This window comes from Cricetulus griseus, chromosome 2 (assembly GCF_003668045.3).
Source record: "Cricetulus griseus strain 17A/GY chromosome 2, alternate assembly CriGri-PICRH-1.0, whole genome shotgun sequence".
Classification (NCBI taxonomy): Eukaryota; Metazoa; Chordata; class Mammalia; order Rodentia; family Cricetidae; genus Cricetulus; species Cricetulus griseus.
In genome coordinates, this window is record NC_048595.1 from 128,504,918 (window position 1) to 128,530,369 (window position 25,452).

The window sequence follows — 25,452 nt, forward strand, 5'->3', positions numbered from 1 at the left end:
GATAATTTCAGGGCTGACTTGTCTCAGAAGGGCTAGAGAGACCATGAGAGCCATGGCAGTGGATGACCACAGCAAAGTTGTTTTCTGGGCACAACAAAGCAATTGCATCTACTAACTCACCTCAGTTTTAACAGTACGCACAAGACGTGTACAAGCATAATGTAGACAAACAACTGTTCATGAAGGGGAGAGATAAGCATAAAACCCCACCCACAACTGAGGAACTTTTGGTAATTGATAGCTCCTAGGAGAGGGAAAATCTGTTTTCTTTTAAGGCTGTGGTTAAGTAGGTTAACCACACTCCAGGGAGTAGCCCGACTCTTACAACAACTAGGCAGCACAAATTAAACTCTATAAGCTTACAGAAAGATATAGTGATATATTATTTATGATTTATTAAAGCTTCCATGAAGATTCAGAAAGCAAAGTCAGCCACATGCCTTAAATCCCATCAGCTAGAAGCAAGAAGGTGGGGGTACACACCTAGTTCTCAGGATTAAGAGGTAGATGGCTCTCTGTGATCACAAGGCCACCTAGATCTAGACAAGATTGATCCAGTCATAAAGAGAAACAGCTCACACAAAGATGAACTCAGCACCTGGGTTCACAGGCCTTTAATTCCAGCATTAGGGAGGTATGTATATAAGATAGGAGCAACGTTTCATTATCAGGCATTCTTTCTCCAAAGACATTGAGGATAGGAAGACATTCAGTCTCAAGATTCTCTAGCCACACAGAGGAGAGGCAGCAAAATCAGACCATTCAGTCTGAGTGGTAAGAGCTAGTGGTCCACTACTTTGCCTTTCCATTCTTCAGCTTGAAGTTTTAACCGCTATATCTTTCTCTGGGTCTCTTTTTTTTTTTTTTCATGTTAGAAGACACATGAAGTTGGGTGAATAGAGGGTGGGGGTACCACTCTGTGGTTCCTTTCTATTTTATCTAACAACCTCCTGCTCCAGTGCCTGTGTCTGTAATTAACATTGTAAACTTCTTTCTGTGCCACTCTAAGACAGATTTGTCTATTGGGTTTATATCACACACTAAATACATTTGCACTATAATTCTTCCTGTTAAAATATACTCAAACCATAAAATAAATTGAATCTATAAAAGTAAAAACATCTGAAATGAGAAATAAATGTGTTTATAAACACCTAACTAGGAATGTGGGCTCTGCTCGGACCCCAAGTCCCCCCATCCTCCTCCTGCTTGGATCTTCGAAGCTAGGCCTGCTCCTTGAGTAGTGTGGACCCGCCCTGACAGGAAGGACCACACTGAGTCTGGCCATACCTCAATCTTGGCCCCCCTCCACACTCCACCCTCCTCCCTCTGCCCTCTGCCTTCCACCCTCAGCCCTCCACTTGAGTCTTGGCACTCCTATGTCCTCTGCTTGAGTGAGGAGAATACCAGCAGAGGCCAGACCTTTCAGAGTTGCAGACACTGAAGTCTTGGCCCACACGAGGCACTGGAAGACTAGAGGAGAGACTAGTCTAGACTAGTCTAGACTAGACTGCACCCACTTGAAGAAGGAATGGGAAGAAGACAGTGTAAGAACACACTCAACAACAGAAAGACCAATACGACACTACCAGAATCTAGGGACTCTACACCAACAAGACCTGAAAATCCCAATGTAGATTAAGCACAAGAGAAGGACCTTAAAAACTATCTTATGAAGATGACAGACACCCTTAAAGATGAAATAAGAAAATGCCTTAAAGAAATAGAAGAAAAAACAAAAATACATGAAATGGAGGAAAAGACAAACCAAAAAATTCAAGAAATAAACAAATCTCTTAAAGAATCCAAAGAAACCCAAGAAAAAACACAACCAAACAAGTGAAGGAAACAATTCAAACAGTTCAAGGCTTGAAAGCTGAAATAGAAACAATAAAGAAAACACAGAATGAGGGAATTCTGGAAATAGAAAAGTTGGGTAAATGGTCGGGAACTACAGATATAAGTATAACCAATAGAATACAAGAGATGGAAGGGAGAATCTCAGGTGTTGAAGACTCACTAGATGATATACAGTCATCCATCGACCAAAGAAAATCTCAAGTCCAACAAATCTCTAACACAAAATATTCAAGAAATATAGGACACTGTGAAAAGGCCAAATATAAGAATAATAGGTATAGAAGAAGGTGAAGAAATTCAGCTCAAAGGTTCATAAAACATATTCAACAAAATCATAGAAGAAAACTTCCCCAACCTACAGAAGGACATGCCTATGAAAGTACAAGAAGCTTACAGAACACCAAAAAGAAGTCCCCTTGCTGCATAATAATCAAAACACCAAACTTACAGAATAAAGAAAAAATATTAGGAGCAGCAAAAGAAAAAGGCCAAGTAACATATAAAGGCAGACCTATCTAAATTACACCCAACTTCTCAATGGAAACTTTGAAAGCCAGAGGTTCTGGATAGATGCTCTACAAACTCTAAGGGAAGATGGATGCCAGCCCAGACTACTATGCCAAGTAAAGCTTTCAATCACTATAGATGGAGAAAACAAGATATTCCATGACAAAACCAGATTTAAATAACACATATCGACAAATCCAGCCCTACAGAAAGTACTGGAAGGAAAACTCCAACACAATGAAGATAACTACATTCATAAAAACATAGGTAATAGATAATCCAACTTTACCTAACACCAAAAGAAAAAAAGGCAGGGAAAACCACACACAGTAACACCACCACCAACAAAGCCAATACAAACAAGAATCAACAATCAATGGTCACTAATATCCCTCAATGTCAATGGTCTTAGCTTGCCTATAAAAAGACACAGGCTAACAGAATGGATACAAAGACAGAATCCATCCTTCAGCTGCATACAAGAAACACATCTCAACATCAAACACAGATGTTAACTCAGAGTAATGGATTGGGAAAACATTTTCCAAGAAAATGAACACAAGAAACAAGCAGGCATAGCAATCCTAATATCTAACGAATTATACTTGAAACTAAAATCAATCAAAAGCGATGACGGTGGTCACTTCCTACTCATCACAGGAGAAATCCATCAAGATGAAGTCTCAATTCTAAACATCTATGCCCCAGTATATGTCTGGAACAGGGGAAATGTTAGTGGATCCACAGGAATGACTCCAACTAAGAATCTAGGTAGTGGTGAAGAGGCAGCCTTTGATGCCCTTCCCTTATAATGAGACTGATGACTACCTTGGTTGCCATTCCTAGAGCCTTCATCCAGTAGCTGATGGAAGCAGAAACAGGCACCCACAGCTAAAAACTAAGCCATACTCCTGGAATAAAGTTGTGGAGAAGGAGGAGGGATGAGCAAAGGAGCCAAGACTGTGCTGGAGAAACCTGCAGAAACAGTTGACCTGATCTAGTGAGAGCAAGGAGGCCCTGGTTGTAAAGCTGGGTAACCAGCATTGGATAGAACCAAGCCCTCTGAATGTGGTTGCCAGCTAGGAGGTCAGGGCAGTCTATGGGACCTCTAACAGTGGAGCCAGTGTTTATTCTCTAGAGCACAAATGGACTTTGGGAGCCCATTCCCTATGGAGGGATACTATTGCAGCCCAGATATGGGAAGGAGGGCCTGGGACCTCCCACAAATGATGTGACAGACTTTGATGATCCCCCGTGGAGGGCCTCACCATCCCTGGGGAGTGGGTGGGGGTGGGCTGGGGTGTCAGTGGGGAAGATGGGAGTGAGAGGGAATGGGAGGATTGATATGTAAATATGAGTCCTTCTAAAATAAAAAATATTAAAAAAGAAAAGAAAACCCTAACTATACATAAGATCTAAACCTGTCAAATACGCATTAGTTTGGATGATAATTAAGAAAAACAAAGGAATCCCACAACTTACTCCCTGTTTTCAATCAACTGTAGTCTTTCAAGGTCTTTGCAATCATCTTATTGGGAAAATCTGTAGGGACAGAGCTTTGAATTTTTCTGGCTGAGACTGGGTCACCAGTGAGGCTAGCACACCACAGAGATTCTTTTGATAAAATCCGACTGCATCAAACCCGCATTGTCATTTGTGTTGCTCTATCTTGTTCCCAACCAGAGAAAAACCGCTAGTATTTTCATTGCTATTGTGACAAAACACTAGAGAAAATCACCTCAGAGCAGACAGGATTTGTTTACTTCAACAATTTCAGGCCATGGTTGTGGGGAGGGGATGGCAAAGCAAATCACTCCACATCATTGACTATTAATGGCCTTTTCTTTTCCTTCACCTGGTCCCCAGCCTTGGTCACATTCAGCACAGATCTTTACATTTTAGTTTATCCTCTCTAGAAGCAACGTGGCTGACATATCCAGAGTCATACTTTACTAACCTCAGTGTTGCTCAGTGTCACTCACTTAGATGCCCAAAACTAACAGTCACAGTTAGAGATGAAGGAAGACAGAGAATGCAGAAGTGACAGTGTCACATCACCAAGCACCCTTTAATTTCTAAAGCTACTGCTCAATTAGGAACACATCTTAAGCAGACACGCCTAAAATTAGAACTGCAGGCTGCACCTGTTTACTTGCCATCTTGCTACCACATTGAACATGGTCGTAAAAGAATCACTGGGAGACCTAGGCAATGAAAGGAAAAGAAGGACAAACCTGAAACAAAGCCAAAGAATTGGTTTGGACATGTAATAAGCATCTTATGGGAAAGAAAGAAAGAAAAGCCTAATGATTCACATGGAAATCCAAGAACACACCTATTCTTAAAAGAAAAAGAAAATTAGATGGAAAAGCTAAACAAAAGTAGTTGACTTTAAAAGCAGCATTTATATAAAATACTATTTAAAGTGTAAAGCAGGATGAACATATCTTAACATACATAGCACACAAGAAAAATTTAAAAAATTTAAAAAACTGGTAAATAAATGGTTCATTAATGAGAAAGCAGAGCATGTATTTGCAGAACAATATTAAAGTACAGGTTAGAATAAACATTTTGTAACTAAGTCGTAGCCTGAGGTCCAACATGAGGTTCACAGAAATTTTATACTGTACCCTAAGCCACAGAAATAGTCAAAAATGATGTTACTGAATTTTGTGGGAAGGAAGAATAAAGGTCATGGAGCATTAATTTGGAGAAGCATGCTCACATAAAAGAGTTATGTTGACTGTGATTTCTCTACCTAATCTATCAATGTCTGAAAACATGGCCAGCTCTAAAAGACCCCAAGGGGAAGCATTTTGGACACTCTAACATTTTCTTATGGCATATGAAATGACCAGCATTTTGAAAATGAAATGGCTCAGGGAATATAAACTCCGTGAAAATTCTTAGAAAACTACTTGATAATGGCACACAAAACAGAGATGAGTGACTCTTGAACGAGTCTTTTAAAAAAAGACGTATGGTGAATAATAAGTTTGTGTTTCTGTGCCTTCTTCCTTCACAAATGGTGTCAAGAAGGTCAAGTCTTCATCAGAATCCCTCATGCACTCAGCCTTGTGCTGTGCTAAGAGTCACAGAGGCAACACTGTGTAAGTAAGTACCAGCCTATGCTCAAAAGCTTCATAGCACAAAGGATCAAAAGAGCAAATGCAGGTCATGGCATTTCAATAGGACAAGTGACTTGCAGTGTAGGGCTTGTAACCATGGCTACTCATGAAATTCTTCACTCACCCCTGAGAGAGGGAGGATTTGGAGATGCTTTTATGTAGGCCAGCTTCTCTAGAATGTAAGTACAATAAATATTTCTGTTAGCCAAAACACACTTTAGCAGTGTTTAATGTTATCTAATCTGTCCTGTTCCCAGAGATATCTTATTAATGTAATCCTCCCATGGTTTAATCCATTTGGAAAACAAGCTGTGAGACGTTTTGACATGAATGTGGACACTATTGCGCTCCACCTTGTATCCATGTATCGTACATTTAATGCTGGGTTTTCATGCACATGAAAAGCATCATATTTCTCAGTGTGTACTTTCTTAGTAACCTCTGCCTTCAAAATCAATTCATAATTTAAATTGGGTACCCTCAATCCACTCAAGTCTACCTTTGGAATTTTTCAAACTGCATATTCATCACAATAAGACAAAATTCTAAAAAAAAAAAAAAAGAACAAAAACAGTAACAGACAAAATTCTGTGTTCATGCTTTCAACCATGAGTCTCAAAAGGTTAAGCATATTTTTCTGCCAATGACAGTATTACAGTATACTTGGTAGCATGTCTTAAGCCAAAGAGGAAATGTCTGCTCAAACTGCTACTTACCCAATCGATTTTATCCACATTCCAGTATTTTTTTAAATCCCGGAACTGTATTAACATTCCCTTCAGTCCCACGACAATAATACTTGCAAGGACACACTGCAAAGGGAAAATAGGTTGGGGAAGAAGCAGGACAAAGATTTTAATGTGAATTTTAAAGCACCAAGGTATTGTTGGCTATTTTCTTTTCTTTTCTTTTCTTTTGTAAATTGTAGAGAAAAGCTGTCACCAATTAGGTTAAAGTAATATTTGTTCATTTAAAATTAACTTATTTGTGTTTTAGGGATGCATCAATTTTAGGAAACCATAGAGCAAAACTAATGCAGGTTGAAAACAGCAGATAAGAAAAAGAAAGGAAGGGAATTCTGAGGGTGAATATCACAAGGCTGGAGGTCCTTTTTGTTAGAGTCACTGTATTTTATGTTTGTGACAGAAATTATACATTTATCTCATCTATTTCTTCACAGGGGTCCTAAAATTAGTCATTTGTTTCACCTATAGATATTTGTATCTTTCAAAAAACAAACGAGTATTAGGCAGTTATCTTATGAAGATGGCGACTCTTCCTTGGAAATTTAGGACTTAGAACACCAGAAGCTAAGACTGGGGTGGTAGCTGGGATCACTTGGGAGCTCAGGGCTGAGGATGGGTAGACGAAGCACCAGTGCTGAGGTCTATTGGATAAAGGATGTATATATGCTGTGAAGATGGATTTTGTTCTCCTCCCCATTTCTCCAGCCCACACTTCCTTCAGAATTCTTTGAAGCCTTTGTTTTTCCACTGCTGGAGATCAAACCAAGTAACCCATGCATGCTCAGTTAGTACTATTCCATGGAGCTACACCTCAAGTCCCAGAAGTCTGCTTTTCATGATATTGTATTCTCCCAGAATATTTAGTGCACAATAATTCTAGTTAAAAATCAAGACATATATAATAAAAAAAGCACTACTGTACCATGGGCAGCCAGTACAGCAAAGGTCCTATTGCATAGATGACTATAAGGACGAAAATGCAAGATATTAGACAAGCCACCTGTAAACACAAGACAGACAAAAAAAGAAGAAAGCTTTATTTCAACACTATGAGACTAGGAGCAAGAAACAAAATGTTGGCATATCATTGTTAAATTGTATGGACTGTCTTATCTATGTTTTGCAGTCTATTGACATCAAATGTAACTGTTGGCAAACTGGTGCAACCAAATGAAGTCAGTGATGAGACAATTGCACACACACACACACAAAAAAATAGGATACCTTTTGTTTGCATAACACATCATAGCAGTAGCTAGTTGCAAGTGAGAGTAAGACCTCTGAAGAAAGTTGTACACCCTGACTCACTATTTTCTAGAGGGTCATGTGGATAACCACTGAAGAATTCAGTCTGCTGTTTTTTTCTGTTAATGACACATCTGCACCAAAGTGTTTTTCCCTCCCTCCCTCCCTCCTTTTTTCCCTCCCTCCCTCCCCTCTGTCTCTCTCCACCAGCTCTTCACAAGGAAGTCTGGCAATGAAGCTGTCAGATGGGGTTGCAGGAGCAACCTCTGTCGCCAGTGCAACAGACTTCATTATACTAATCCCAGGAGTCTTAAGATCATGTTCTATCCATGGAGCCTGCTGACAAAGGTCAATAGGAACAACCTGCCTCTCACAGCAAAGACAGAGAACCTCATTTTCCAGAAGCAGAAGTCCCTGACTCCATAAAAACATTTAGTCAAACTGCCACCCTAAGAGGCCTTCCACTGGTCCTCAAAGATACCTAAAACATCATTGTGAAGATGTCAGAGGGAATCCTGGTGTACTGGAATGGCTTAAATGTAAATTAAACACATGAATAATTTCAAAATCTGGCAAGGACAATAGAAGATCTCCAACAATGCTGTTGGGGCAACTCCAGATACTCGGAATTCAGTCTATTTCATACAGAGTTATGCACACACTTATCATAGACCTAAAAAGAATGGAGAGGTTATAGAACATCCTCCAAGCAGCAGTATAAAGCAAATGTGAGGAACTCAAAACCACCATGACAAGAGAAACCAGACACAAAAGACACAATCCTGTACCAATGACAATTTTTAAAAAGAGAAAAATTATAGGATGACAGGGGATGGAAGCAGTCACCAAAAATTACATATAATTAGGCATTGGGAAATGCCCATTTTCGAAATTCTTCTAACTCCTGTCAAGAATTACTGGTAGTGGAAAAGTATGAATTTAATAGGAAGACAGGACTATTGCACAGTAGCAGGACATGGGCAGGAACAATCTCTCTCTTCCCTTGTGTGTCTCTCTGTCTCCCTGTCACCCCCTTCTCTAAAGGAGGTCAAGTGACAATCTTGTTTTTAATAGTTTTATATACTGATAGTAAGCCCAATGTACAAACACTGGATTTCCAAAGAATTGCTTACTTTTTGAGTTTTGTTCTGTTTATTAACCACGTGTCCCTTTTTTCTCCTTGCACTGAAGTAGAACATGTATCACTCTCCTAATTTTAGATACTGTCTCAGGTTTAAAGAGGAGCATTTGGTCCCAGTACTGGGAATGGAGATCTTGTGAACACATATTCAATTTGGCATTGTCCAAAGTGAGGCATTTTAACAAGCTAGAGAGTTTCAAAGCTATGTTTTAAAGTTTCTGGTTAGGTTATAATCTGCTAAGGATACTACAAAAACTACACTACAAGTAAATAATAGTAAATAAAATGCTCATCCTTGAGGCTCTTCACTAAGAATACTCAATTTGTTTCCTTTTCACATCAGAAAAGGAACAGCATAAGTAAGTCCTCAACTAGTTTTGGAAAGATTTAGGATATAAATGCTGAAGGCAAGTGTTCACATTCTTTCCATCCATAAGGCAATTATTGGCTGTTTTCTCATCAGTACTTTCCATATAATGCTGACTAACGGCCTCCTGATAATTTTTGCCTTAATTTTTTTGTGTATGGCTAGGCGGGGGTTTCCGAGACAGCTCTGGCTGTCCTGGAACTCGTTTTGTAGACCAGGCTGGCCTGGAGCTCACAGAGAACCACCTGCCTCTGCCTTCCAAGTGCTGGAACTAAAGCCATGAGTCACCATGTCTGGCTTGTCTTAAAATTTTAAGTAGTCATGTCTAAGAGTTAAGTATGCATAAAAGTTAACAAAATCTTTATTTTCTTCATTTTATTGTAAGGTTCTATACATATATGTACATGTATATATGTAAAAATTACATATAAATTCTGTTTCAGAGGGACAGATGGAATGAAGAAATATAGTAGCATTCATTTGAGCTGTCAAGATCAGTAGCATCATTCTATATTGCTCATTACAAGGATGACCACTAAAGGCATTAGTGTCCTCCTTAGACACACAATACTTGATTGGAAAGAAAAGGAGACGAAAATCATTTGCTTCCTAAGCACAGGTCAAGTGATGCACAGATTTATGAAAAGTGGTGGGATTGTAAAGGAGGTAAGAAAGGACATGAAGAAAGAATAAAAGGCAGGACAGTAGGCAACACAGCTAAATTAAGGCAGCCTTGAAGAAGATGCAAGTAATGAGCCAACTTCTGGAAGAATAAAAGCAATACAGTTTTGCAAATTAGAGCCCAGCGGCAATCTTAGCATTGTAGAAAAGCATGCCAGCTGCTTTCAGTTGTGGCTTCACAGTCTCTGCAGCAGATGCTGTCTGGCATCCCTCATGGTTCTGTGATCTTCCTGAAGGCCCTGAGAAGCACTGATGTGTCTCCACTGTTGGAAGTGAAGAGAAGCGTGCAGGAGAGGGAGCCAGGGGACACTGAGCCCCTGCCCAGAGTTAACATTCCAGTTCAGGAAGAAGGAAGTAAGAAACAGTATTCATGTATGCTGTTTGTCTTACTCTCCCAAAGCCTGTCATAGATCCACAGGCTTTGGGCATCACATATAAACAACACAGCTAAGGGCATCTCCACATATGGAGGATGACTGTGTGTCTGTGTCTTTGACCTCAGCACTTGCTACTAAATGATCGATATCCTTTGTTGTTGAAACAGTTTAGTTTTTCTGAAACATTGAAGTTATACCTTCTACTCACTCACATAAAATAGTCACAACCTTCCACTCACATAAAATAGTCCTATATTCCCTGCCCAATCATCACAATGCTAGCTCCTAAGTACTTGAAATGTGACTAGTCCTTATTAAGATGAGGCTACACACACACAAAAAAAGATGAGGCTACACATGTAAAATATATATACTAGATTCCTAAGCTTTATTGAAAAATTACCAAAATTATTCTGTATATTTCTTTAATCCAAGTTGAAATTATAATAATTTTACCGCATCAAGTCAGTTAAAATGTATTAAGGTCAATTTTAATAGGTTTTCTTTTTTTTAAGATGTGGCCACTGGATAATTTAAATTATCTGGGTATCTCACATTATATTTCTGTTCAGCAGGATTTCTCCAATGTGTGTTATCAAATGCCTGATTTTAAATAGAATTTTTCCAACAACAATGTACTACAATACATTTAAATTATATTAATAGCAACATAAACTGCTTTTGATCAAACTCCCAGCTGTCTGATCAAACTCCCAGCTGACAATGAGGTTCTGAAGGGTGAACTATTGCAAAGTGGATGCTTGGGCTGGAGAGATAGCTCAGTTGATAATGTACTTGGCATGGAAACACCAGAACTGGGGTTTTTATCCCCAGAACCTACATTTAAAAATCTGGGCATCAGCTAAGTGGTGGTGCCACATGCCTTTAATCCCAGCACTCAGGAGGCAGAGGCTGGTGGATCTCTGTGAGTCTGAGACCAGCCTGGTCTTCAAGAGCTAGTTCCAGGACAGCCTCCTAAGCCACAGAGAAACCCTGTCTCTAAAAAAAAAATTCTGGGCATGGTGGCACATACTCATAATTCCAGTGCCAGGGAGAAGGGGACAGGAGGATCCCAGGAGCTCACTAGCCAGTCAGCCTAGCCTACTTTGCAAGATTCCAGCCAATGAGATATCCTGTCTCTAAAAAACAATGTAAAAAATGCCGAGGAAATGACACCCAAAGTCGACTTCGGGTCTGCACACACATGTGCATGTATACCCACAAATGCACATGCATTCCCATACACATGAGCACGGACAACCTACAATCAATCACACAGAAAGGCAGACAGGCAAAGCTAAGCAACTGAGAAAACTTGTCTACAAAAGCACTAGAGTGGGTAGGAAAAACAATTTTCTGAACTATTCAAAGCCTTTTCTTGGGTTGAAGGATGAAATAAAACGGTGTTGTTTTCACCTTAGCAGGAAGATCACTCTATTGCTGTTGTTCGTAGAGCTGGGGACTGAATCCTGTGCATGGAGACAAGTGCTCTATTATTAGCTACATCTCCAGCCTTAAATAGAGAACTATCAAGGTGAAGTATTCCTATGAGAACACTGAAACTATTGTACATGGTAAAGTAATTAATAAAGGTAATATGCTTATCACTTGTGATTTCAGGAGTTTTAATTAGCTGAAAAGTTGAAGGGCTTTTGTGTGTTCCAGGTTAATTTAGTGGCTATGCGTTCCAGTGCCTAAGAGAGGCAGAACCCTTGACGGGCCTGCACAGTGAAATCATGATGTGTGGAGAAAGGCTTTCAATCCTAGCCTGTTTGGAGTCAAACTTTGAAGACATGGTTAGAGCTCTCTTCAAGCCACACCACTATAACTATATACACCTAGTGGTTACAACATAAAAGGTCTGGAATGGATACCAAAGCACCCTCACTTTGAGAATGCACGTTCGTTCAGATTCTCTTCCTGTGCAATCAGAAACAGTTTCCACCTCAGCAAGCAGGATAGCCTGAGCCTACTCTGCTGGTGGGCTTTGGTGTTCTGCTAGGCTCATTTCTTTTGATGTTTGATGACTAGATTGAAGGAAAAAAATCTTTATTAAGTAAGAAGTCATTAAAAATGTTCTCTTGTTCTAATCATTCAAACATTTGACCTCCAGAAGGAATCCCTCTGTCCCTGTCCTAGTAAATGATGTCACTATCCTGCTCAGATTTTATAATTAGGACAAATTTTCTAATGTTTTCTTCCTCTTAAACATTCATTGTTGAAAGTTACAAAGACTGATTAGAATTTTCTTGTCACTGAAGCAGTGATAAGAAATGCATGCAAAGCACCTAAGGCCAGAGACAGCACACATCATGGTGGAGCCACCTCAGGGCTGTATGTCAGCCTCTTTGTCCATAAGATGGTGACACCATCAGCTTTCTCAAGCACCTTCAGCAAGCGTCAACGAGGATGAAAAACTGCTCCAGAAGCAAGGTATCCTAGCCAGCCACACAAATGTCTTTACTTAAAAACAAAAATAGAAAAGTAAGAAAAAATCCATTGTAATCATTGACATTTCAAGAGCATTTTTTAATGAGCTTAGGTGATGTACTAGTTAAGTATTATTGATTCATTTAATCTTTATAAAATTGTAATTTTCCTTTATTAGCTGAGTCCATTAAGCTGTATGTGATGGCACCAGAGGGCAAGCCTAGTTTCTAGAACCTAATCAACATTTTTCATTCATTGAGCCTAAACATGAAAATAACTAACCTAACATAATTCACTTTTATAAGAGATTCCTGGGGAAAATCTATAAAAGCCTAGAATGTTACAGGAAGGAGTCCTGAAAATAAATGATCACAAACATTTAAGAATAATTTATAAAAAGCATTTGTGCCAACCAAGAGACACTATGAACCTATATTTGAATGTCATGAATCTAAACTTACATAAGAATTTTGCTTCTCAAATAAGTTGTGATAATTATTTGCTAAATTGTAATGTATTCAAAATTGACTTTTGCATGCCACTCTGCTCTATGGTGAATAGTACAGTCTTATTCACTACTGTACTATTTATCTGTATTTATCCTGGTACTTGTCCCCAAGGTTGCAATTTTACACTTTTCTTATGCATATTCTACAATTTAAAACTATATTATTAAATATAAGATAAATAAACTTCTAATAAATGTTTGAATTTTCACATAAAATAGTTTATGGATTCTCATTCAATGCATGAATTGTTTAACAATGTTAGCTGATGGGGGAGGTCCTTCTGTGTATATGTTTGTCTTATTGTTTGATAAATAAAGCACTATTGGCCAATAGGGAAGCAAGACAGGTGGGGCTAGGAGTCGAGCAGGATTCTGGGAAACGTAGTAAAGAGGAGTCGCCATGTGATCCCAGGGAAGAGAGGACACATGCTGCTGGCATCCTCGATAAGTTTTTATAAAGTATATAGATTAATGGTTATGGTTGACACTTAAGACAGAGCAAGCAAATAAGAAATCCTAGTCATTGGCCAGCAGCATTGTAAATAAGTCTCTCTGTGTTATTTGTGGGCTCTAACGTGGCAGTGGAACTCAGTCAGCTGGCAGAAAGAGTTATCATTACAAATGGCACCCACATGGTTTTACAAATTTCCACATAAAAACTTCACAAAAGCTTAAAAAGTGATTTTAGAAGCAAAAGAACAGAGACAAGCACGACTCCTTGGTAGTAGCATTTTCTTAGGTGGTCTCTGTTTTGCTAGAGACAAGCAGAGATGCCAGTGGCTCCCTTAAGGGAGGTCTCCTGCCTCAGCATAAGCGGAAAAAAATGCAGGGCTCTTTTAAGAGACCCTGCTAACAACTGAATGTTATGTACAAGCAGCTGGCAGTGGCAGTGACCAAATCTCCAAGCCGGCAGCATGCTCCTTAATGGCAGCATAGGCCAAGGCAGTGAGCACAGCTCTCAGTGCTGGCAGTAAATTTACCCCTGCCATTTTGGAAAGACAGTGGCTAAAACAGTCATGGCTTTAATTTTAACAATGTTGTTTAGGAGATAAAAGGCTAGTACCCAAAAAAGATAAAGGTATACAGTAAAGACAGATTCAGACGGAAAAAGTAAAACCTCTAAAGGTTTATAATGTGTTTAAAAAATATGTAGGCTTGTGAAAGAAAAGAAACAGGATAAAGTAATTAAAAGAAAGAAGGAAGGAAGGAAGAGAGGGATGAAGGAAGGAAGGAAGGAAGGAAGGAAGGAAGGAAGGAAGGAAGGAAGGAAGGAAAAGAAAAACAAAAGTAGCCAGGCAGTGGTGGCATGCACCTTTAATCCCAGCACTTAGGAGGCAGAGGCAAGCAGATCTCTGTGATTTCAAGGCCAGCCTGGTATACAGAGTGAGTTCAAGGGCAGCCAAAGTTACACAGAGAAACCCTGTTCTCATAAAAGGAAAAAATAAAAGCAAAAGAAGTAGAGTTATAAAAATAAATAAATAAGCCATGTAAAGATGGAAAATACACAGAGAGTCTGGATACTATATGCTATATTGTTGTCTTTAAATTGTTTGATTGCCTAGGAAAGAGCTACAGCTGCTAAAATACATTTGATTATAGGTGCTGCTAAATTAATCCAACTTATATACTTTAAAATGCTATGACTTCTAAATTTAAAAATAAGGACAGGTTACTTGGAAAAAGAGTTTTTGCTTGTTTCCACAGAAAATGTAAAGCTATGGATTCCTTTCAGACTAATATAGTTTGATGAAGCAAGACCCCCTAAAACAGTGTCCCAGGTGATCCAGCTTATAAAACAGCTAAGATGATACAGCCTTACAGACTACAAAAACAGGGACCTGGCCAGGTTTCTGTGTTTTATCATTATCCCCATGGTATGGACATCGCCCCAACCAGAAGGAAGCAGTTTGGGATGAATGACGCCCAAATTCCCAAATATTGTTTATAAATGTTTGTTTTCATTTAAATGGGGTTGGTTATAAATGGTAACGATCACAGTCAATCTCTTTTTAAAGGAAAAAGGGGGAATAGGATATATAAATGACTACTTTACATTGGTAGGATTTTCATTTATTGATACAACTTTAAGATCAATTTTCTGATATGTATATGTCTCCTCTTGTTTAGGTATTGTGTTTATACATATATTTTAAAATGTAATGCATAATTAAATACAGATTGTATAAGTCAGATATACTAGTCAAAACTTACAGTTAGGTTAGTTAGGTTTTCTTGATATACAAAGATGTGTTTGAGATGGATAGATATTCTTCAAACCATTCAAAGACCTACAGAATACACCGCATTTAAATGGTTTAGGTTTTTTATGGCGGTGAGACACAACTGCGCCTGACATGCCAATATGTCTGAGAGGAAGATGGGCATCGAAGAAACTCATTATGGAGTTTGCTTTCAACATGGCAAGATTAGCCAAAAAACTGCTCTTGCCTGGACTGTTTGATAAACTGGACATGCAGGACCCACAGGAAAGTGACTGTTGAACTTGCAAAACAAGACAGTCCTGTAGGGTTCCTGTTTCATGGAGAATCTGCCAGACACACTGTGGCCTATAGGCTGAAGATGGATACCCCAACGTTACAGAGGTACTTTGAGTGACTGTCCAGGTGTCGAGATGTCTCTGTCAGATCTAGAGTTTATATCCTTCTGTGGTCTTTGATGGAGTTGTAGACAGATAGTTATGGTTATAGTTTTCTTTAGTCATTATAAAAGATAAGCTACATATAAGACTTTAGACTCACAAAAATAGGGTAGATGATAGAAATCTTGCTAATGTTAATGGACTAAATATTGTAACTATAGTTCTTACTTGATAACTGTTTTGTTATATATATATATATATATTACTATGTTAATGTTAAAACCCTTCTTTTTATTTAGACAAAAAAAGAGATGTTTGGGGAGGTCCTTCTGTGTATATGTTTGCCTTATGGTTTGATAAATAAAGCACTGTTGGCCAATAGGGAAGCAAGAAAGGTGGGACTAGGAGTCTGGGAAATGTAGTAAAGAGGGGTCACCATGTGATCCCAGAGAAGAGAGGACACATGCAGCTGGCATCCTCGATGAGATAAGTCTTTATAAATATATAGATTAATGGTTATGGTTAATACTTAAGACAGAACTAGCAAATAAGAAATCCTAGTCATTGGTCAACAGCATTGTAACTAATATAAGACTCTGTGTGTTATTTGGGGGCCCTAACGTGGTGTCAGAACTCAGGCAGCTGGCAGAAAGAGTTATCGTTACAGTTAGCTGTTACTGTTAATTTCTCATGATATACATCAATTCTCTTGATAGGTCACTAGTTAAGAATGCAATCACTCTGAGTTTAAATCCTAGCTTTGCCACTCCCTACCTCTGTGTCCTGATATTGTAGAGCAGTTTTCAGAGAAGCTCCTTAAGCCAGGAAGTAAACAACCCAAAGTAGCTTTAGGAAGTCCCTGAAACGCACCAAATTCACTGGGCCCCTCCTTCCCAAGAGTAAACAATAAAAGCTGCAGAGAGTCAAGTGCAGACAAGCAAAGCTTCCAAGAATACCAAGACCAGACTGGTAAGAGCAGAAACCAGCTACTTGAAGAGGTTTAGACCAACTAAGGCACATAAAAAGGACTCTCTCCAACCTGTTGAGCTGCCTGTCACTGTGCAGTGTGCTCCCAGCTACTAGCTTTTGTGAGCAGTCACCATGCTGGGGTGGGCTTTGGTAAGATATCTGTCTTTTAATCATTTCTGTTCTTGTAAGTAATCCATCACTCATATTATTTTATGTAACCCCAATAAAATGCATTAGTTCCCCAAGTAGGAACTAGATGTGTGTGTTGAGTCTCCCCAGGGAAAAAATTTGTCACATAACACCTGGGTCAATTATTTCAACTGTCCCTCAACTTTCTCACACAGAAACTGAGAACAATTTTACTTCTTTCAGTGAGTTGCCTAAAAGACTGCGTCCATTTATACAGAAAGTGAGACAGTCAATGCCTGACACATAATTCAATATTGTTTCCACCACCATCAGTACTATCATCTCTATCACCATCATCTTGCCATTGCAGCATAATACCTAGTATACAGCAGGCTTGCAAAAACAAGAATCTATTTGAGTTCCTAAATATATAAAAAACAATTGTTTCTTTAACCCCAAATATTCACATATATAGAATGGCACTTTGACAAGTTTTCTCATTGTTATACATAGAATGTTAGTGTCAAGAACTGATGCTGCATAGGCTTGGTTTTATATCAAGGAAGAGAACAAAATAGAAAAAAGAAAGTCACTCAGACTGTTTAGGTTAACTGAGATACCACTAGAGGGAGCCCTGGCTTCAAGGTTGCTAATAATAAAGCTGCCACGGGATGCAGGATTCAGCAGTTTGCTCCTTGAATCATTGAGCCTGTGGGAAAGTCATTAATGGGGAAGATAAGAAAACAGGGGGGTAGATAACGGGAAATAGGGAGCAGGAGAGGGAGAGAAGAAGGGTTTCTAGAAGCTGCTTAGAAAACACAAATTAGCACCATTTTCAAGGTTCAATACATCTCTCTTCTACTCTGAGAGATGGCCCCACAGCCCATTTCCCTGAAGAACAGTTGTTACCTGTGTCTTTGCTCCTGTGCTGTATAGACCAGCTGTCCTTCCCATGGCAGCAGCACTTGGGATACAGAAGAAAAATGAAGGGATCACATTGCTGAGGCCGTGGGCCAAAAATTCCTGCAAGATTAGTTACAGAAGAACAGAACATTTCTTTATCACAATCCCGGTCTATGATCCCAGGTAGAACTTGTCAAAGAATGAAGCTTGTTTATGTTCAGTTCCATTCTCCTCATCAGTTGAGATGTAACAATTTAAAAATATAAATAGCTAACATTCATTGATGGTTTCCAATCCTCCCAAACTACTGCAAGCATATCACTCTTTCAACCCTTACAAGAAACTCGTGAGAAAATTCTATTCATGATTTCCTTTGTACATTTCTATAGTGCAAGTTGTCCCAGTTGGGCTTCTGTTCCCACCCTTTCCTCAGTGACTTCTGTCTGCCTAACTCCAATGGCTACTTCTTACTTTACCTTGTATAAAGAATCATTTGCCACAGTTGCTTCTTAAAAACTCCCTTCATTTGGCTCCTAGGACCTCACACTCCAAGTTTCTCCTTAGTTCTCTGGTTGTCAGTTCTCAGTTTCCTTTGCTAGCTAACCAATTGTAAATGCAGGATTATTTCTCTTATGTATCTATATCCTAACTACTTAGATAAAGACTGACAACTCCAGGATTTACATCTGCAGCATGGACTGCTCCTGAACTTCAGACTCCTATATCCAGCCTGTTATTTGGCACCCACATTTGATGGCTAATGGGAACTCAGTAACTGGTCTATAGGGCTATCCCATTGCAATCACATCCTCCCATGTCTAGCCTTCAAACTGTACAGTCATCTATGACTCTCCCCAGAACCTCTATATGCAGTGTACATGTCCTCACCAGGGCCTTGCTCAAGTCATTATGTTTCTACTAGATGAATGAAACTCCTTCTAACACCTTGTCTGCCGCTACTGGCATCAGTTACTATAAACAATTGTCTCTAGCCTCAGAAAGATGTGATTCTGACAAGAAAATGTAGATAGCAAATAGACAGACTACGACAGCAAGTAGGGAAGTGTGTGGAGAGGCCTGGATTTGACGAGTTTGGTCAACAGAAGTCTTCCTATGAAGTGCAGATCTCAATGCAGAAGTTGTACAGATGTTCAAGGGGACAGGATTCATTGGAAGTAGAGCTGAGAGTGCAAATTCCTCAGGGCCAGGATCCTGACTAGTGAGTTAAAAGGTGATACAGAAAGTGTGACTAGGACATATCCTAAGAGACCAGACAAGAGATGGGATCCTGCAGACATACAGCCTTGTCACGATGGTGATGAGGGCTGTGATTTGAGCATGAAAGCAGAAAGAACCTGGCAGTTTGTGAGTGGATGAAAACACTCATTTGTGTAGCTCACTATTTTACCCCAGACATGTATAGCAGGAGTTAATATATACATATACAGAGAGAACTGAGGTCATACAACCCCAGTGTGAGTTCTGGTGAAGGGACAATGTGCTTCTAGGCAGTTCACTGGAGCTTCTGTTCAGGCCCATGTGGGGACTTGGGACATGAAAAGGACCCTGGGAGAAACAGATTAAGTAAACAAGTATGTGTGTACTCTCAGGTATGTAGGAACAGGACTTCACACCCTGGAGTGTCTTAATATTAGTGTTCTATTTTGAAATCCCTAAGAGTTTAAAGTTATCTATTGTGAAATGATAAATATGCTTGGATTCTCTCCTAAAACCAGATAAAAGAGCACAAAGGTATAGGTCTCTGAAAATGTTTTTAAGGGTCAGTGAGATGACTCAGCAGGTGAAGACACTTGTGACCAAACCTGATGATCTCAGTTCAATCCCAGGACCCACACAGTGAAGCAAAGAAAGAAACCCTGGAGGTTGTCCTCTGGCACACATGCAGATAAAAGGAAGGAATGAACAAATTAATGTAGTATAAACTTGGAAAGCTAGACTCTCAGCTTCTCAAAAATAGCTCAAAGACTGCTGTTTTGTTCTGCCCATTCTTGCTACACATTTAGAAAAGTTGTAAATTCAAACATTTGACATTTTCAGTACCGAAGAGTCCAAAGAACAGTAAAACACCCTGGCTAGAGAGGGGCTGGGGGCACACTCCACCTGGTTGTCATTAACTGAATATTTGAACTTCTTGGCAGATCCTTGAGCAAGAGCCAGTGAGGCCACGTAGCCTACAAGTGCAACTCCAAAAGCTTCGGTGAGCACTGCGGAGAGGATGTTCATTGGTGGAGCACGGGGTGGAGGGATCCTAAGGAGAGGAAAGACTATTGAAGATACCAACCTTCCTGTCATTTCTGTACCAACTTGCCATAGATTCCACAGCACTGTTTCTGAAATTTACAAGGAATACATGAAACCCCAAGGGAAAAAGCTAAGCATCCTTTTCCAGCAAAGCCCTGTGTTTTCACCATTATTTAGCCGAAAAGCAAAATTGTAGGAAAGACCACAAGGAGAGACCCATGCATTTAACTGACATTCGTGTCCAGGGAATTCAGGTCATACCACAGAAATTCGGACTTGACAAAAACTTCTTGTAGGAAACAAAAGCATATCTGGGCCTTCCTTTCACTTGAACTTTTCCAAATATTTATTTGGCTGGCACTGAAGCTGTTTCCTCTCTAGAATGCTGCAGAGTTTCAGGCAAACACTAGCTTACTTTATGTCAGCTAATCTCCAAATATGCTGTTGACTTCATTATGGTAATTACATTTTTAACTCAGCCCTTTCATGAGACAGTTAATCATGGCTTACACAAACTAGAGAAAATATGTAGGAAGATCTCATCTACTCTCCGTTGCAAAACAGACCACACTTAGCTTCATTTCAAAGAAATCTTTAAAACATTTCTCAGATAATACCCAGCCATTATGTCTTATTGTCCCTTGAAAACCATGTAAGCTAAATAACCATTTATGTATCCCTTGTCATTTTGGGAGACTTATCTCTGCCACACACACCCCCAAAGAATCCCTGTGGTAAAAAGAAAAGGGGGGGGTGATTTCATACTCCTTGGTGTCTTACTATCTAGTGTGTGAGTCGAACATGGGCTCTTTCTCATTAACAGTTTGATTTAATTTTCCCAACAACCCAAAATCAACCACACCACAATCACTGTGGGGATGAGAAAATGTTTGGAGGGAGGTTACGAGAAGAACAGCTGAGAGGGGGTTTGGTCTCAGCTCTGGTTTTTCAAAGCCATGTTTTTTGGTTTTGGTTTTTTATTAATTTTTTTTGCATTTTCTTAAGAGGTTTCTGAAAAAGGAATTCAAGTAAAGGTGAACAAGGTGGAGAAGAACCATGAATTTTTGTCACCCACTTACTACCCCTTACTCCCAAAACAGATTTTTATAACCACACATCCTGAGCTACATGTTATACAAAACTTGAAATGAAGAAATGGAACTTTTATTTCACTAAAGTTAAAAGTGATTAATTAATAAAAACAGGACCCTCCTTTGCCTCCATCTACATGGGCCAGCAGACACAGGATTTCTTAAAATTCATCCTTTTTTTTTTTTAGTTTCCAAGAATTTTTCTATTTCTCTATTTTAAAGGGATAAAAATAAAATATAGAAGACCCAATAACTCTAACTTAGTCTCAAATTTTATATGTCTGTGTTATGTAGCCCATACGAAGGGTACTGACTCCTAAGTTTTCTCTGCTATATCTTGTCAGCCTAGGACCTTATCCTTTCACTATGCTAATCATGTAAAACAGTCTCTTGAAGTCTGGAGTAACACTAGAACAAGGTGGGATGCTAGGCCCGCACTACTTTCTCTATAACTCTCTACTCAGGCCTGTGGGCTTCCAATTCCATAGGATGCTTGTTTACATTGATCATAACTTAAGTGAAACAAAAATAACCACAAGAACATATGAGGCTAAAGAATTAAGTTGGGCCAAGTCCAGGAGTTTGCAAATTTAGCAACCTCCATTATTTTTCTAGCCACATCTTTGTAAATACTTTTGGAATCTTTTACTTGAAGAAATGCTGCATAAAACAATTACATGATTATTTAACAACAGGTTAGCTTATAATCTAGAAAATTATTATTTTTCTCCACATGTTGATTTAGTAATTTATTACAAAAATTAATTAGAGTTTTGCCTCATACAGCCACAAAAAGAAATGAAATCCATACGTACCCAGGCGGTCCAGGCCCTTTGAACATCAAAAACACTCAGATAAACACATATTAAAAGAAAGGCTACATTACCCATTTGGAATGTGTCCAACTACTTCTAATCCATATGTGTTTTCCATGTTGGTACAATAGCAAGCAAATGAGGCAGCAATGATCTGTGTGGTTCAATTTGGGGGAAAAAAAGAAAGAAAGACATATATATATATATATGTGTGTGTGTGTGTGTATGTTATTACTACCAAAGGCCACTTTAAAAATACATATTATATGTCCCAGAATTATTATTACTGAAATACTAAGAGTTAAGCCAAGAGTTGTGTTGCATGTCATAATTCTAGCAGTCACAATGCCAAGACAGGAAGATCTCAAATGTGAAAGCAACATGGGCTATACAGTAAGGTTAAAAAAATGAAAAATAAAATAGAATAAAGTATGGGAGGGGTAAGGAGAAAGTGGCTGACAGGCATGGGGCAAGCTTGGTTAGGAAGCATTAACTTCTGTTGTCTTAGAACACAGCTCAATAAATAGCTACCACTGATGATGACTAAACATGTAGTTCCAATTCCTGAGGGAAAGGATTTGCAATGTTCCATTACAAAAGAATGCAAAATAACCAAGACAATGGATACGCCACTGATTTTGATGTGATAATTAGACAGTAAACACAGGGTCACAATGCCACACTGAACTAAGTATGTACAGTCACCAATCAGGTGTCAAGAACAATTCTAAAATATAATTCAAAAATTCAGGATTTTCCTCTGAGTTTTCAAAATACAGAATGTGCAATCTCATGGTTTTCCAACATTCTGCTTTGTACCCACCCAATTATGTCCCCTTTTGAAGCCACAAAAAACATAAAATGCAGTGGTGTGTGTGTGTGTGTGTGTGTGTGTGTGTGTGTGTGTGTGTGTGTGTGTGCAAGCTTGCATTTCAGCCTACTTTTCTCTCATGACATGAAGGAGTACACCTTGAAAACATATTTTCCCTCTGTGAGAGCAACTTCTCAGGAGCCTAAAATACTGTTCAATATTCTTACTCTGGTACTAGTAAATGCTGATTTACAGCCTCCTTAATTTTCTTTTTTTTAAATTTGTGGCTTCATTTCTTTCATGAAGTAAAACATGCCAGTTCCCACACTGGTGGGAAAAAAATGACTTTCAGATGGCCCTCAGGAGGCTCAGATATCTTACTTTGATATTATTTAGATATTCAGACAAGGTCACTTGGTCTGTCTACAACCATAGTCAGTGTGTGTGTGTGTGTGTGTGTGTGTGTGTGTGTATGCATGAGTATATATGTGTGTCACATGTGTACATACATATTTGCCTGTGTGTGGGCACAATTTGCATGTGTGCAAATGTACATGGGTTCATGTACATGTAGAGGACCAGAGTTGGTGGGTTTGTTTTTGTTTTTGCTTTTGCTATTCCTCCTTTTTAATTCAGACAGGGTCTCTCAATCAAGCCCAGAGCTCCTCTATATGGCTAGTCTGATAGTCAGTTTGCCCTGGGGATACCCTATTACCACCTTCCAGTGCAGTTACTACAGCAGTTTGATTTGCCTTGGTGAACTTTGTAAAAGTTTAGGGTTTCTGAACTCTAGTCCTTACCTACACAGCTATCCAGTGAACTCTCTCCTCTACCCCACAGTCGTCTTTAAGCACATGCCAGAGCCAGGACAACTTCTGTTGTACTGGCCGTGTCCCTGAGAATAGTCCACCTATTTTCACATTCTTTTATACACTAATGTTTTTGGTAGCTGCGTGATTTCCAGTTGTCTGACCTGAGCTACCTTCTTACAGTATGTGAATTTCTGCTCCCTGAGAACACAGGCTGAGGCCTTTAGGTGGAGAGGTTAGGTTAGATGATTTGAAAAGATGCTGATGAACATAGTATATGTCAGTTCTTCTGACCTATTACTATACACTTTCATGACCCACTGTGTTGGGTTGTAGTTAAATTATATTTGAGAGTCTAAATACAAATGGCAAAGAACACCACCAAATTGGGCTACTATAAGAACACCATTGAGATAAAGTAAAAACTAGTTTTATCACCTAAAAATGAGACTTGAGAAATCTGTGGACAAATAGAAATGAAACCATAAAAACAGTTTGGAATGATTCATCTTCTTAAAATGGATACATTAATCATATACATAAAGTACATTTCCCATAAGCACAATCAGAGAAAAATCATAACAAAATGACACTATCAAATAAGGAACATCTAACAATCAATGCTCAATAATAAGTAGCAGCTTTTGTAGTTATACTCCTAACTATGCCTTCGGATGATGTTTAACTGAACTTACAAAAGTTTCTAAAACATCAAATGGGCTTAAAAGGAAAACACTAATTTGGATTGAACAAAGAAAAAGCAAGAATAAACTATATAAATATTAATGTGATATAATAGTAATCTCTAAGTTACTGAAATGGTCATGGAGACAGCACCCTGCTCCCTTGCTGTTATTTCTAGAACATGATTTAGTTCTTCATCTGTTGAGCCCACAAGTTCCTCTTTAGTATTTTGTTAATATTATAGGTATTTATAGGCCAGAACTGCTCATCAACAGGGGCAGGAAGGGATTCTGCCCCAGATGCTAAAGATAGTTCTAATCTGGCCCTCCTCCAACTGTCACATTTCCCATAAATTGGAAGCTTTATAAGAAAAAAGAAGAGGTGCCCAACTCAAATTCTACTCTTGCTTCTCCTCTATGCTGCAGATGCACAAATATCTATCATCCCCTGGTGTAAGGCACCCAGCCTGGATGCAGCGGATCCTCCCTACCAGAGTGATCCTGGGAAGACCAAGGGGCAGTGGTGATGGTACAGTGGACATATCCAAATCTCCCACTGGTTCAGGGATATCCATATGGGATACCTTATGAGTAGGAGGAAGCTGGTGTGGGAGGAAGAGCAAGCCTAGAATGGATCTCATAACCTGGTTTCTGAGGTCATAGCTCAGATACAGTAATCAATGTTAAAATGAACCAAACAAAAGAAAAACCAGAACCTGCTTTCTTTAACATTTTGTTCTGTGACTCTTAAGTATTTGGGCTTGCACTGGTGCTTCTGCCAAGGGTCTTGAAAGTCCATGCCACCTCCGGAATACCTATCATTTTAGGAATGAGCCTTACCAATTGTTTAGAGAAGGCCAGTTGCTTTATGACTAGATTAGGAGACTGTCCCACGAAGGTGATTTTCTAATTTTGGTTTATAAAACTTTTAATATAGTTTTCCAAGACGCAATAGGCATTTCTTAACCTCTCCATATTTGAGATAAGATGGCATGGATCATGCCATAACATTTCAATCTATGAAGTTATTTAGATACCATTTATAACATACATGAAAATCCAAGGACCATTTAAAGCTCATTAACATGCACTGTGGTCATGTCAATGTGATACTCCTGGGAAAGGTTCTTAAAACTTCAATCCTTACAAGTAAGATAGGATGTACTTAACCAGTTCACAAACATATTCTAAAGAAACAACCCTGTCCAATGGAAATCCTAAGCATCTTTTCAGAGGGGTAAAATTGGTTCAGTAACAGGAAAATCAACAAACCTTCCAATCGCTAATGAGTAATTGCCAGATAATAGTTGTGTGTGTCACGGAGGTGTCAAGGCAATAGCATAGGATAGCATATTTTGTTAGTTTGCCTAAAATTATACCCAATATCA

The 25,452-nt window shown here is 39.0% G+C and overlaps 1 protein-coding gene across 1 annotated transcript in view; it reads right to left on the minus strand.

Annotated features, from left to right (window-relative positions):
* Slc26a7 (solute carrier family 26 member 7) overlaps window positions 1-25,452 on the minus strand; it is a 114,675-nt gene that overhangs the window by 22,900 nt on the left and 66,323 nt on the right. Inside the window, exons 6-10 of the mRNA XM_035439968.1 lie at window positions 21,833-21,915; window positions 19,715-19,862; window positions 17,600-17,713; window positions 7,167-7,244; window positions 6,215-6,310 (exon numbers count right to left, since the gene is read on the minus strand). Of these exons, the coding sequence (XP_035295859.1) occupies window positions 6,215-6,310; window positions 7,167-7,244; window positions 17,600-17,713; window positions 19,715-19,862; window positions 21,833-21,915 (519 nt within the window). The remainder of the gene's footprint in view (window positions 1-6,214; window positions 6,311-7,166; window positions 7,245-17,599; window positions 17,714-19,714; window positions 19,863-21,832; window positions 21,916-25,452) is intronic.